This window comes from Petaurus breviceps, unplaced genomic scaffold, assembly GCF_028583685.1.
Source record: "Petaurus breviceps papuanus isolate PSGF00001 unplaced genomic scaffold, PetGlider_PUasm1.0 181, whole genome shotgun sequence".
NCBI lineage: Eukaryota > Metazoa > Chordata > Mammalia > Diprotodontia > Petauridae > Petaurus > Petaurus breviceps.
The window spans coordinates 24,366,612-24,382,495 of record NW_027185784.1 but is presented as its reverse complement, the minus strand read 5'-3'; the positions used below and the strand labels follow the sequence as shown (position 1 = coordinate 24,382,495).

The 15,884-nt window shown below is 36.9% G+C and overlaps 1 protein-coding gene across 4 annotated transcripts in view; it reads left to right on the top strand.

Annotated features, from left to right (window-relative positions):
* Positions 1–15,884, top strand: part of SLC37A3 (solute carrier family 37 member 3) — a 45,297-nt gene that overhangs the window by 19,279 nt on the left and 10,134 nt on the right. For all 4 annotated transcript variants that reach the window (XM_069087354.1, XM_069087351.1, XM_069087352.1 and 1 more), the window contains exons 6-11: positions 1,797–1,942; positions 3,838–3,934; positions 7,847–7,931; positions 10,531–10,706; positions 14,026–14,167; positions 15,506–15,607. In XM_069087354.1, the coding sequence (XP_068943455.1) occupies positions 1,797–1,942; positions 3,838–3,934; positions 7,847–7,931; positions 10,531–10,706; positions 14,026–14,167; positions 15,506–15,607 (748 nt within the window). The remainder of the gene's footprint in view (positions 1–1,796; positions 1,943–3,837; positions 3,935–7,846; positions 7,932–10,530; positions 10,707–14,025; positions 14,168–15,505; positions 15,608–15,884) is intronic.

Below are 15,884 nucleotides of genomic sequence, written 5' to 3'. Positions count from 1 at the left end.
AAAAAAAAAAAGGCAAAAAAAAAATTCATTATGGCTACCCTAATTAAAAGTGCTAGATAAAGTTATTATTCATACATATTGTAGTTTTGGAAGTTAAAGTAGATTAGTTATTCTGCAGTTTCAGGAAAATAATAGGCACTTCATCATTAATTATAACTGTATGAACAAATAAATAATATCCTTGGTACAGTTCTGGGGGGGGGCAGCTACATTTTCTAAAATGGGGGAGCTGCTTTTTGTTTGGCCTCTGAGAAGTAGGAAATAGAATAGCTGATGTCCTTAGATAGTCTCTTACCTCTTTTCCTGCATTCCTCTCCTATCCAAAGTACTATTTTTTAATAAACTGTAGCCATATTCTTTTCAAGTCCTTTTGAAACCATACATGTAATTATATGGTTTTCCTGAAATATCCCCTATTTGGATTTGTAATTCACTCATCCTTTTGAGATATGTTACTTTGAATATTCATGTGATTATAATTGATTATGTCTCTGATTTTAAATTAAGAAAACCTGAAAAAGTCAAATTTGATGCATCTTTAAAACAAATTTAATATACTCCAAATGAAGCCCATATGTTTAGTTTGTTTCTCCTGTTTTCAAAATCTACAAAATTCTTGAAAAACTTCATTCTCTTTAGTACTTGTTTCTCATTATGGAAGTATAATACACCTGTTTCAGTATCTTTTAGACATTGTCAGGGTGGTTGAAAGAAATGAAGGTTTTTGAGGAGTAGAAAGTAGATTGGTAATAAAAAAGTAGATTGAATTTGGTTCTAAGTATCTGGTAATATATATCAGAAGAAATTGGTGGGACTGTGTTTTTTTTACCCTAGAATTACCTGAGTAAAGTAAACAAATTACAACTAATCCCTAGGATGTAATTCTGTTATTTCTTAAGCTAATCAGTGTTAAATTAAACTCTATGATTATATTCAAATAGAACTATGCTCTTATGTATATAGATGTTCCCTCCAGTGACTAAGATTGAAACCCACCCATGTCTGTCCATCCTGTGGCTTTTCTGTCTTTGTCCTCCCTTATGTTCTTCACAGTGGATCCACCTAGAGTGATGGGTGCTGGGAACCATCCTTAATTTCTCTTGAAATCAGAAATATACTATTGGAGCCTAGAGGTTTTTTCAGTAGTGTTCCCTCACTTTTGCTATGTGACCAGCTTGTCTTCTCTTTCAATCATACATTGAATTTATATTATTAGTAAATTTTAATTTGTTTCTTAAATTGGGGTTTTAATTAAAGTTTAAGGGGAGATACTATGATATTTCATTCTTGTTTATAAAATTGACTCCTCATTGTTCTGGATGGATTTTTTTTTGTTGATGACTTTGAACATCTTCCAGGGCAATTTCTTGTAGGTGAGTATCAAAATCAGGGGTTAAATAGCTACATTTGAATGATATGAAACAAGTTGGATTAAGATAGGAAGCTGGAAACAAAATGGGAAGAGACTGACATAGACATGATTTCTTCATGGAGAGTATGAAGAGAAGATAAAATGGTTTTTCACCATTTTGAATTTAACATTGAGTTTATTTAGTCATCTCAACAGTCAGTGATAAGTTGTTTGTGCCAGTTGTAGCTGACTTCATATAGTAACATTTGCGAGTTGGTTACATGTCCTTCAGGTATTTCCTCATTAGGTAGTGATACCCAGATGGTCGTCTTGCTTAGCAGTGCGATATACGCCAAGTAGAAAATGTGAAATTTAATTTTGGTTATATTTAAATTATCATTGGTAATATCACAATCCTGCTGTCTTCTTTGTTTTCTCTTCTAAGGAATTTTGCTTTGGCACTCTCACAGAATGGCTTCATTTCTATAACAAGTGGTTCTACTGTTCCCTGTGGATTTTGAATGGCTTGTTACAGTCCACTGGTTGGCCATGTGTTGTTGCAGTTATGGGCAACTGGTTCGGGAAAGCTGGGTGTGTGTCATTTTCTTCCCTTTTAATTACCTATTAAAGTATTTTATAAAGCAAATTAGATTATTCAGACTTGTAAAAACTCACCTACCCTGACTTCCTCATTTTTTTAGCATTAAGTACCTGTAGAATCACATATCCTGCTTTTCTGGTAGGAAGTATATTCAGAGAGAGACAAGATAATTAAACTTAGATTGCTGAATGTATGTACCTTAATACATTGCCCATATTTGGTTTCTGAATAGAATAGAAAATTCTTTAAACCTAATAAAAAGCTAGTGCCTGTTATTTTGCCTGGGGAAAACATGCTAAATTATCTTATGGGCCTTTTAAGTACTCTGATCAACCCAAATTAGAACTTGGTTTTAATTTTTCTTATTGCTTGTTAGTGAATTTCATTCAGAGGTTGTAAGAGTCATTCAAATTTTGGGGTTAAAAAATGTAACCTTTTTATATCTGATTTTTTCATATGTAAACTATTTCCACATGTCTTAAATAACACAATTTAAGTACTTTCTGAATAGGGATTTTATTTTTAGCTTGTGAACATAGATGCTTAATGAACCAAGTATAGGCTTTCAATAAATGTGTTAACTATTTTTCCCATCTTGAAAACTCCATTTTTAGAACTTGAAATTGAGATAAATAGTACCCACTTTGAAATTATTGTTATGGTTGAGAACAAACATTACTTTTATCTTATTGATTTTTAGTTGAATAATAACTTTTGCCATAATAGAATGAACTACTGGTTGGGATTCAAACTGTTTCCTATAAGTGGTTTAACAAAACTGCTTTGTCAGTAGTCATTTTCTTTTTTCTTTTTATTGGAGGGCACTTGGGGTTAAGTGACTTGCCCAGGGTCACACGGCTAGTAAGTGTGTCAAGTGTCTGAGGTCAAATTTGAACTCAGGTCCTACCGACTCCAGGGCTGGTTCTCTATTCATTGCGCTACCTAGTCTGCCCCCATGTAGTCATTTTCTTAAAACAATATCTAGTCTTTTGTTTTGTGTTTAGTGTGAATGAGTGGAACTTGCTGTTATAAGCCTGGGTAGGAATACTGATATATCACTTTAGTTTCACTGCTAGGAGATACTAGCAGGTATTAGATGTTTTTTTAGCTAACTGAGCACTCTTAAGGATGTGTATGGCCCAGACCAATGGAGGAAACATCAGACTTTTACTGTTTATAAAAAATTGCTTAAGCAAAAGTGAAACACTTTTTAAGTTTCCCTTGCATTTCACCTGATTAGAAGAGTGGAAAAAGATTGACACATGCATTTTCTAAATTTAGTGGTTCATTAAAAGACTATGTTACTACTTTGCACTGTCTTATTAATTTTTTGGACAGAAAAACAGCAGAGGGCTTATTTTCAGGGGAGGGCTTATTTTAATGAACATTGACAGCAATTTTAATAAACAGGTAAATGTGAACAAAAAAAATGTACCTTTATTCAATAATGAATTCAATAAAGAACAGGATGACGCGCTCACTGCTGCAGCTCTGATTGGATGCAGCTCGGAGTGTGGCGTGCGTTTCATGGGGGGGGGGACGGTGCATACAGAGGGTACCGTAATGTAGCGTGTAGCGCAGGGGATCACCTTCACTACAGTAGCAATCTCAATAGGGCTTATTTTCGGAGGAGGGCTTATTATCGGGGAAACACGGTATATTATTTATCATACATGAGTATTATATGGTTGTATTGATTTTAGAAATCTACTTTATTACATTTGTTAGAGAGTAAAATGAACAATTTTATGGGAACCCTTTTGGAATGTATTATATAGTACATTATATTCTTCAAACCATAAATGTAGGGCGAGGGAAATTGTTGTGGTATTTACTAATGTGTATTTAATAATCATATAGGCTCTCCTTCTAATCTCTTTCCTAGACGTGGAGTTATTTTTGGGCTCTGGAGTGCTTGTGCCTCAGTGGGCAATATTTTGGGAGCATGTCTAGCGTCTTCAGTTTTGCAGTATGGATATGAGGTGGGTATTTCTTACTTTTATTGGAGGGGCTTCCAGGGAGAAATTGGAATATTATATTTGGTTTGTCTTCTGTTCTTTTGTAGGAATATTTGGACATCTCTTTAAAACTTTAATTCTCCTAGGTCCTATATCAGAAATTGGCCAATTTGTAAATGAGTCATCACATTTTCTGCCCCTGAATGATTCTTTCTGCAGTCAGGCATAGTGGAAAAATCTGTCTTCAAGTCTGCCTTCATGTTTGACTTTTCTTTTGGACTTTTTATTTTTCCATCATACCCAGATTACCATAAATGTTTCATGTAGAAAGCTTAAACACATTGAAACTCCACATTTGATGGAGTTTTTCTCCACTGTCTGTGATAATATATTTTTCTCCTTCATTATCTTTTTTCTGATGCTCTTTAGGAATTCACTTCCTCCAAGCACAGTCCTTGATCCTCTCCTCTTCTGTATCTATCTCCTTGTGAGCATACACCTTCTATATACGTCTTCAGCCATCATCTGAGTGATGAAATCTGCATTTTGAGCTCATATCACATATTTATGAAATCTCTCCTTGGATGTCCTATTATCACCAGCTCACCACATCTGAAAACTAATCCTCCTCTTTAAACTAGTCACCTTCTCATTTCAGTCACTCTGGCTCAGTATTTTGGAGTCAAATTTAAATTTAAAGTCTCCTTTTTCACTATTTTCAGTTAATAACAAAGACCTACCAATTCTTTCTTCATAATGTCAGCACTACTTAAAAAAATTTAATTTTATTAATTTTAAAGAATTTGACAAGCATTTTCTTTCTCTTTTGCCTTCTTCTGTTAAACAAAAAAAGAAAGAAAATGAAAATCCTTATAGCAATTAAACATAGTCAAGTAAAGGAAATTCCCTGCTTGGCCACGTACAAAATTGTATGTCATTCTGCATTTCAAGTCCATTATTTCTCTGGCATGTGATGAGTAGCATGTTTCATTTTTGATCTTCTGTAACCACAGTTTCTCATTGCATTGATCAGAGTTATAAAGACTTTCAGAGTTGTTTTTTCTTTGTGATAATGGTTATTCCTCTGGTCCTGCTCAGTTTGCTTTCCGTCAGGTCATCCACATCTTCCTAGTTTTCTCTGAAATTTTCCATTTCTACTGTGTCTGTTCTTATGATGCAATAATATTCTGTTATGTTCACATTGCCATAAGTTGTTTGGTCATTCCCTAATATGAGAAAAGACCCTTAGCTTACAATTTTGGGCTATTCCGAAAAGAGTTGCTGTAATAAATGTTTTTATACATATAGAGCATTTTCCTTTTTCATTCATCTCTTGAGGTATATGTCTAGTAGTATTGTCTCTGGGTCAATGGAAATTAGTTAACAAGCATTTATTAAGCATGTGCTGTGTACCAGGTACTGTGATAAATACTGGGGATGCAAAGAAAGTCCAAAAATAGCCCCTGCTCTGAAGGAACTTGAAGTCTAGTGGGGAAACAACATGCAGTCAGCTGTCTACAAACAAGCTACACATGTGGGATGAAAAAGGAAAAGATTTTTACTGTATTTAGCTGAAGTTATTTCCTTTGTTCCTTTACTTACTGGATGAAATTATTGCAAAATGCCAAAAATTAAATTATTCTAAAAATACCCAATATTGGGGGCGGCTAGGTGGCGCAGTGAATAGAGCACCGGCCCTGGAATCAGGAGGACCTGAGTTCAAATCCAGCCTCAGACACTTAACACAAAAACTAGCCCTGTGACTTTGGGCAAGTTACTTAACCCCAACTGCCCTCCAAAAAGCAAAAAATTAAAATAAAAAAAATACCCAATATTAAATCAAAGCACTGGTGAACACATACAAGGATATGTAGGAGGCCATAGTCATAAGAAGAAAATAAACCCAGAGTTAAGGGAGAAATTGTACTTGTTAGGAAGTTTAGTAAACATTCCTGACTTCTTCACAGAGAGTAAGGAAACAAATAGTGAAGTGCACCAGCAACTCCTGCAGGATGCAAGATAATTTAAAAAATATATAAATAGATAGGTTTTTATACTGAGGGCTGATGAGCCACATCATAAAGATTCTTGAATTCAGTTGGACTCATTCACTTGTATGGAAAAGAAACCATTCCATTTGAGAAGTGGGACTTTCTCCTGCAGAACATATTTATTTATTTATTTTTGCTTTTTGGAGGGGGGAGGGGAGGGCAATTGGGGTTAAGTGACTTGCCCAAGGTCACACAGCTTGTTTTTGTGTGTGTATGTGTCAAGTGTCTGAGGCTAAATCTGTGAATCCAGGGCCGGTGCTCTACTCGCTGTGCTACCTAGCTTCCCCAAATATTTACATTTTAGAGACTTTTGGAGCACAGTGCCAAAATATTTCCCTGAATTGCTAGACTACCTCACAGGTCTATCAGCAGTGCCCTAGTGTGTCTGTCTGCAGACTCCCCCAGTTGTCATTTTCCTTCATTGTTGTCTTTGCCATCTTATGCATATGAAATAGAATCTCAGAGTTGCTTTGCTTTGCATTTCTCTAATGGTTATGTGGAGCATTTTTTACTATGGGTATTGATAGCTCAGATTTCTTCCTTTGAAAACTGCCCAATCTTATCCTTTCACCATTTCTCCATTGGAGAATGGATGGCACCATCCATTCTTGTTTTATCATCTTATTTCAGGGTTAGCGTAATGACTTCCTAATTAATCTTTTGGCTTCTAGTCTTTCCTTCACCACCCCACTTTTTCTTCACTATAGAATTGGCAAATTGATAATAATAAGTAATTTGTGTAGTGTTTAAAGGTTTGTACATCCCCTTGTAGCCCTGCGAGGTGACTAGTGCAAATAGTATTATTCCTATTTTGCAGATAAGCAGTTGAAGACTCTGACAGGTTGTGGCTTGTTCATGCTCATGGAGCTGATGAGTATCTGAGACAATATTTGCAGACAGCTAGCCTGACTCAAAGTCCTTTACAATAAGTCCTTTCACATTGCCCTTATACTTTCTGGAATACTTTTCAACATAGAATTTCTCTCCTTTAAAAAAATCTGAAGTTCAGATAATTGCTTCTTAATCTCTAATCTATTAAAATCCAGGACTCTTCTTAGTCCAGTGCAAATGGAAAGAACACTGGCTTCAGAGCCAAAGGACCTAGATTTGAGTCTCCACTCTGCTCCTGACTACCTGTGTTACCTTGCTTAGCCTTCTGTCATATGCTGCCATCTTTCTTAGTCTACTTCATACCCTAGTATTTTCCAGCATAAATCCTCTGTTCTACCCAGTTTTAGCTGCCCACTGTCTCTTTCTCCCATTCATTGTGTTCATTTCTGCCTCTGTGCCTTTGTGTTTATTTGTCCACTTATGCTTTGGGCTACAGAGCCAAGCTCTGCTTTGAGTCTTAGATCTTTCATAAAATCTATTCCTGTTATGTTGACCAGCAATCATATTTCAGTCTTTTGAATTTCTACAGAATCATTGTATATGCTCCATAACCTGGCCATAGAGGTTCTTAACTTTTTTGTGTGTGTCATGGATCCTTTGGGCAGTCTGGACCTGAAGCTTCTGGGCCCCTTCTCAGAATAATGTTTTTAAATGCCTAAAATTTCATATACATACATACCTGTCTGTGTGTGTGTGTGTGTGTGTGTATTACAAAGGAAACTGATAATCATATCGAAATAAATTATGAAAATATTTTTCAAAACAAGTTCATGGACCCCAGGTTGAGATCGAGCAGTTGACTGTGAACTGTCTCATACTATTCTTCATGTATTATAGTTCTGTCTCCTCCAATTACAATGTGAGGTCAAGGACAGGAATCTATATTTTTTGAGTTTCCCAGAGGACCTGGCATAATTTTGAATATAATATATTTGCTTAGTAAATAACTTGTGGATTTATGAGAAAATATTTTTTATTTTTTTCTCTTTTCTAGTATGCCTTCTTGTTAACAGCATCAGTACAGTTTGCTGGTGGGATTGTTATCTTCTTTGGTCTTTTGATATCTCCAGAAGAAATTGGTAAGGAGAAGTAGTCTGATTTGTTTAGAGCTCCTCACTGTTAGGAGAAGTCCAGGGCAGGATTTTAAGTACTTATTCTTCTAGGAAGGAAAAATTATGAAATCTGGTCTACTGATTGGGGGCCCAGTCTTTGTTTGCTGTAAAAATTGTGACACTGCCTCTTTTGGTGGTGATGAAACAACAGAAAGAATTGAAAAGTGATCTTGATTTGCGATTTGCAAGTTCTTAAGATAGCAATAAGGAAGTAAACAGTTTTCCATATCACTCCAATTAGGAATTCTAGTTTACCTATTAGGACTTTTTATATGTACTGCAAATATAACTTAGCTTTATTTTTGCATAGGGCTAAGTACCACACAGACAGAGCCCTAACCAGAAACTACAGATGCCTCTGTGATGTATTTCCTAAAGAATGTTTGTCATTAGGAAGCAATTTGTCTCACTTTCAAATAGGAATAGTATTGGTAACTGTTGAATTTTATCCAGAAAAAACCCAAACGTAACGTCAACTCTATTTCTACCAGGATGAGTCATTCTCAATGTCTTAAAGGCAAAAGATTTTTTTTTTGCTTAATAGTCATTGAATCAGAGGATTTAGAACTGGGAGGGACTTTGAATGTCCTCTAGTTAGGTCCTCTCATTTTTACAGATGAAGAAACCAAGATTCAGAGAGGTTAAGTGACTTCTAGTGTAACACAGGTAGTCAGGAACAGAGTGGAGACTCAAATTTAGGTCCTTTGGCCCTGAAGCCAGTGTTTTTTCCATTTGCACTGGACTCAATTAGGCAGTTGACACCCATGTGTCACCTACTATGTGCCAGGTATCATACTGGGTACCAGAAGTACAAAGAAAGGCAAAACCAGTTCTTGCTCTTCGTGAGCCTATGTTCTGATGGGGGAGATAGCATGCCAACAGCTATGTACATATGAGATATACATACAAACAGGGTAAACTGGAAAGAATCTCCGAGGGAAGGCCTTGCAATAAGGGAGACCAGGGAAAGCTTCCTGTAGAAGGTGGGATGTTAGTTGAGACTCAAGCCAGGAGCTGGAGGTGAGGAAAGAGGGCATTTGAGACATCAGGGACAACCAGCGAAAAAGGACAGGGTCAGGAGATGGCATGTCCTGCAGGGAACAGTACGGAGGCCAGTGTTAACTGGATACTAGAGTATGTACAGGGAGCGGTACTATGTAAAAAGATTCAAAGGTAGCAAGGCCCTCGGTTATGAAGGGCTCTGAATAACAAACGGGATTTCTATATATGGTCCTGGAACCAGTAGAGTTAATTGAGTAGCAGGATGCTGCCTCTTCTGAATGTTTTGTGCTTACACACAGGGGTCTTTCTCAGTTGTTGTATTATTCCGCTGTTTCAGGACCACAGCAACCAACAGAAAGGAAAATCCTGAACTAGAACGTGGAGTGTTCCTCAAAATAGTCTAATTAAACTAGATTGTCATTATTTCATTGCTCCCTGGGAGTGGCAAAGCACTCCCTTGATGTAAGTAAGGTTCATGAAACTCCAGTGATAAACCACCCATTTAAAAAATTAAATGTTTTATTAGGATCCTAACATTAAGCAACAATACAAATTATCTGGTTAGCTTAAGGGAATAGGGATGGCTCATCTATGTTAGACTTCAACATTTATTTAGTCACAATAGTCTAAAAGAAATTAGAATGAGACACATACCCTGCTTATCCTATAAATGTTTTGGCTTTTTAGAAACTAAATTTAATTTTATCTTACATTGACAAGCAAAGGCTTTTGAATTATATAATCAAGGTCACAAGAACAGAAAATGAGAACATTGAACATGCAAGATGAAAAGACTCCAAACCCAAGATTGTAAATAATTATACATGTCTATAGATTTGAGCTGTTTACCAGTTAGTCATCCCATCCCTTAAAATACATATATTTAGCATAATCTGCATTGTCCTTTTTGACCTCTTTACAATGTATCTAATATGGATTTATTACTACTACTGTTGTCTTTAATAGATATAGTTAATGTACCGTGTTTCCCCGATAATAAGATACTGTCTTATTATTTTTTTTGGACAGAAAAACACCAGAGGGCTTATTTTCAGGGGAGGGCTTATTTTAATGAACATTGACAGCAATTTTAATAAACAGGTAAATGTGAACAAAAAAATGTACCTTTATTCAGTAAGCAAATCACTGGGGAAGAACAGGATGACACGCTCACTGCTGCAGCTCTGATTGGATGCATCTCGGAGCGCGGCGTGCGTTTCACGGCGGGGGGGTACGGTGCATACAGAGGGTACCGTAATGTAGCGTGTAGTGCAGGGGATCACCTTCACTACAGTAGCAATCTCCATAGGGCTTATTTTAGAGGAATCTTACACAGTAAGGGGAGGGCTTATTTTCAGGATAGGTCTTATTATCGGGGAAACACGGTATATATTATTCCCTTGGTTCTGCTTTTTTTCATTCTAACTCACTTTAGCTAAGATTTCCCATTGTAAAAAAATTATGGTAACTTAGTTTAATGAAGTATATGTGTGTGTTGAGGAGAAAGATCATAGTCAATGTATAACTTCATGCATTGGGGACATATCTTCTTCATACATTTTAGGGCTTCCAGGGACGGAGGAAGAAGAAAGTTCTGAAGATGACCCTTGTAGACCATTAATTAACAATACTGACAATGAGGATCGAGAGCCCAATTATTCAATCCAAGAAGTCAGTACAATCCATCAGCCCAAGGCAATCAGCTTTTACCAGGCTTGTTGCCTTCCTGGAGTTATGCTGGTAAGAATCACTTCATTGATGTCTGCCCTTTGGTATTCACCCAGAAGGTCAGCACTACTTAGCATTGAAACATCTTTGAGTGCTTCTCTTCTCTTTACAGTTGCCCCAGAAAGTTTGGGAGTTTTCTGCCTCTTCTACGGAAAAGTTAAAACAAGAGATTGCACAGTGTTTTCTGTGATGCATTCCAGTTTCACTGTAGCTTTTGTAGTAGAAGGGAGTTAGGAAAACTTCCTAATGTCTTAACTAAGTCTGTTCTGCTACAATTTTTCAGTCTTGATGTGGAATTTCAAGTACTGCAGTGGAAGTAAGAGATCTAGGTTGTTTCCAACTTGACCTACCAACTTTCTGTATGGTCTGGTGTCAGCCACTAAGTCTGTCCTTGCTTTTGAGTTTCTCCCAACTCTGTGGAATAAATATTAATACCTCATTTCCTTTATATAAGGTACTAGGTTATTTTCTTTTGAATTTTGGTGTGAGATTGTAAAGTACGTGAGCTTTTTAGAATAAGAATACTTTGTAAATGTAAAGTGATATTGCAGCTTTCTGAGTAGTCTCAACATTTACAAATGACCAGATTGCAGTGGCCTCAACCATACTTATTAACTCTATTATTATTTCTTTTTCACGAGACAATGGTAACAAATATTTTTACCCAAATAGTTAAGTATGAATTAGTGCCTAAACACAAATTTACATAATCGCCTGATGGCAATTAAATGTGATAATATGTGTACTATCTTTGTAAACCTTAAAGTGCTATATATGATAAGCTATTATTATTGTTGTTAGTGATGATAATATTGGAAATAAAATAGAAAGGAGATGGGAGGTTTGTTGTTTTTTTATTTTTTAGGCCAGCTTCCCAACCCCTTAATTTTGTTTTTTTAGATGTCCCATCATAGTCAACTCACACCCCCTGCCTTCTTCTATGTATAGTCCTTCTTACTGCACTAATAGTGATAAAGTTCTTGAGAGTTATAAGCATCATATTCCCTTGTAGGAATGTAAACAGTTTAACCTTATTGAATCCCTTATGATTTCACTTTCTTGTTCACCTTTTTATACTTCTCTTGAATCTTGTATTTGAAAATTAGATTTTCTGGCAAGGATTATACTGTTTTGCTGGGTAGGTGATTCTTGGTTGAAATCCTAGCTCCTTTGCCATCCAGAATATCATATCCCAAGTCAAGCCTTGAGATGTGTAGAAGCTGCTAAATCCTGTTATCCTGACTGTGATTTTAAAAATCCTTTTTGAACTCTTTTAGGAATTCTTTTGGGCCTGAGAACAATTTACATTTTTCTTTGAGTCTTTGCTGATAGCCAGTTTTGACTGACTCTTATGAGTTTGTGTTTTGATCTCACCATAGTAACTGTCTGTGGTCAGGTTCTTTTTGTTTTTTGCTCTTTATTTGTGGGTTTTTTTTTCCTTTTTGGAGGGCAATTGGGGTTGTGACTTACCCACAGTCACATGGCTAATAACTGTGTCAAGTGTCTGAGGCTGGATTTGAACTCAGGTCCTTTTGACTCCAGGGCCAGTGCTCTATTCACTGAGCCACCTAGCTGCCCCCAATTTTTTTTTGTTTATTTTGCTCATTTTCTAACCTATTTGGTGATTTTTAACTTTATGTAAGAATTGGGCTCTGCTTGTGAGTGGAGGAGGCACTGTGCCAAGCTTCAGGTTTTTTGTATGGAGTTTACAGAGCTATTCTGGGAGCCTGTAAGTTTTCAGTTCATCCAGGGTAGTATGACCTAAGGAGAGGTATGGTTACTGCTTCCCTGGCTTGTGCTGTGGTCTGCAGGTGACCACCCTAGAACTGTGACCAGGATCCCCATTCCCTTGCAGTAGTTCACTCTAGCATGCTAGTACTTCTCACCCTAGGACTATGACCCAGGTCTGTGACCTAGATCCCTGTATGGGCAATGTAACAGAGTCCTGCCCCTAGTGCCAGCAGTGTCCCTTATCTCCTTTTGGTCAGTTGTCCAGGCCCCTTACTTTCTGTGAGCTGAGAGCTCCAGAAGTCTCTGCTGATTCAGATGTCCCCAAAGTCCTTTCTGCTGACTAGTGCTGGCTGCTTTACTGCTGCTTTACCAGGACTGTGCTCAATTCTTACCCTTCTAAATTGTCTTGGTTTGGAAAATTGTAAAGTTGTTGGAGGGGAATTTGGGAGAACTCACATGAGTTCCTGCCATTGCTCTGCCATCTTATGCTAAAACAAGTATTATTTCCTATCACTTCATTCATGTAATTTAAATTCAGAAAATTATTTAATTTGCTCATGACTAAATATTAAAGCCTTTTACTATGTAATTTGTACTTGACAAACTTTTGTTTCAGTGGCTACAGGTATAAGGATGTAAAGGTATATATGTACAGGTATAAGGATGTTAACCTCTATCCATTGTGCTTGTGATGGCTGGTCTAGGTAAAATGATGAGGATGACTTGGGTTTGTCTGGGGCAAGAGATTGGGGTGGGGAGGTGGAGTGGAAGAGAGCCTTATCCTCTAATGATGGAATACCTGGCTGCTCTGGTGAAAAGACTGTATACAAAGAATGTGTAAGCTAGCCATACTCTGAACTTAATCTACCTGCTCATCCCAGCTTCTCCTTGGATGCTGTTAGTTTTTTTCCTGTGGCCCCTATATTGGACATTGAAATCCTAGTTCTAGCCCTATTTTAAGGCAGCAAAGGAGAGCCATATGACAGAAATTTTGTACTCAGTTTGAAGGATTAGCAGCTTGTTGAATATTTGCATTGTAAGCTTTTAAAAATTATTATGTAGAAGTATTTTTTAATAACTAATGCTTCTGGTGATTGACTTATGTACTACATGGTTTAGTCATAGTATCCAAGTGTATGTGTTATATAAATTTTTTTAGGAACTAATCAATCGGCACTTAGCTTGTGATAACAGAAGCATTAAGGTTTACTAGATGCATTTATCTGTGGCACATGCTTGTTATGGAGTATATGCTGTTTGTGTGTGTGTGGCTGATCTTTCTGAATCAAAGTATAGATATATGTATCCCCTTCCCCAAAGGCTCCAACCTCTGGTGTGTGTGTTCTTCTGAGAAGCCTGAAGGAAGTAATGGGGGAGGCCCAATGCATGTGTATATATCCTATGCTAATGATGTGTCACATTCTCCTCCTCTCAAAACTAGGGAAGAGAAGGAGTATTGGGATAAAGCTAGGCAAACAGGAATTTGTAAAAGTGTTTCATGATTTTGGACCCAGATCCCCTTAATACCACCAAAATTAAAGACTACCACGTTGCCTTTTTGTATTTTATTCCTTATTGATTGCTGAATATTTTTTTCTAGTATTCCCTGGCCTATGCCTGCTTGAAGTTAGTGAATTATTCCTTCTTCTTCTGGCTGCCCTTTTATCTGAGCAACAATTTTCAATGGAAAGAGGCTGAGGCTGATAAGCTCTCCATTTGGTACGACGTTGGAGGAATTATAGGTATGCTTGAAAAATGTGTTTAATTTCTTCTATGATTAAAAAAAAAGTTCTGGACATCATTTAAGATATAATTTTTTGTTTCATGCCCTGTTTTCCAGAAGATCTTCCCACCTCTAGAAAATAGTCAAATGCTGCTAGGGGAAAAAGTCTTTAAAAAGGAATAGCAAAATTAAATAATCCCTGTGGGGGTGGGATTGTGTTTTTGGGGGAAGGGGGTTTGAGGCTCTTCCTTGGTCTCTTGTTGATTAAACTATTCCTCTATCTTAGTTTGTTAGGTATTTTTTTTAATTCATATTCTTCTAAATGCAGTACCCTGCTGTCTCCTATCCAGTGCCGTTTCAGAGCACTATATTAATTTTTTGTTTCTTTAGATCAGAAGTGGAATGATGATGCTCTTTTTTTTCAGCCTTCTCAGAAAAAGGCAAAATAATGGCCTAGTTACAGATTATAGGAGGAAGAATAAGATAATCACAGTGGGGAACCTTCCTGAATGTTCCATGGGGTCTTCGTTCTAAGAACCTTGCTTTTATTGGGGTGGAGGTGAATTGGTTTCAGGTAGAAGTAAAAACAGCCCATAATCATAGGCAAGGTTCTCTTTTCAAAAGAGTTGAAACATTTTTAATAGGGGATTACTGATAAAACTAAAACAGATCATAAGTGCCCCTTAGATGATATTGAAATCTAGAATTGTGATAAAGTCAAAAAGTACTTTGAACACATAAAAGGAAACAACTCAAATGGTACCCTGTTCCATTTCAGCTACTTTCACTGAATCTTAGGCCACAAGCTTGAAGGATTGTTTTGCTCCTTCCCTGTAGTTTAAAGTAGTGCAGCCTTACCTGTCGACAAGGAAGTAATTGGATGGATTTATATCTTCCAGAACTTGAAGAAGGTGTTTATAAAAGTTGAACTCGATGGGTGTGGGTTACTTCAGCTGGCTTACCATGCCGTCCTTGGGCTATGAACAAGCCAGCCATAATTATTGCACTTATACTTCTTGCTTGGTGGATTTTTATTGAATCGAGTGAAAAATAAATTTCAGGCAGTATGTGCATTTGCTTTAGACGGTCTGATAGCAATTAGGACATTGCTTTTTGTGTTGATTGTCCATCATCATTAGTTTTCATGGAAACTAAATTCCCCAGGAAATTTTCATAAAAGAAGTCACTTATGAGGAAAGCTTTCCAAGAACATAAGGCATAATTTTTAGATGAATAGGTTATAAATGATCCTATTGATGAGATTTACAGAGAAGAATAGGATATATACTAGGCAGATAAGACAAAACTGAATAAAGTTGAGAACGGTTTGTAAAATTATATATTTTTTTACCTGAAGGTGGAACTTTACAAGGCTTCATCTCAGATGTGCTCCAGAAAAGAGCACCAGTGCTAGCTGGGAGTCTGCTTCTGGCAGTTGGGTCCCTGGTTGGATATAGCCGTGAGTAAACTTTGCACAAAAAGTGCTGTTCTGGACTTTGAAGAAAAGGTACTAGCCTCTAGTCTGAGGCCAGCTCGGGGGAATTTGCCTTGAAGCAGACTACACAGGGATAATATAGTGCCTTTGCAGCTGATTGTAAATGTCTGGAAAAACCATCATCATGTAGTTTTGTTTTTGTCTCAGAGGAAACTAGCATCTCATCTGCTTTGTGGATTTTTCTAAAAGAGCTTTCTTGCTAGCATACATGCTTTGTTTAAGGACAGGCTCCAGAGAGTCA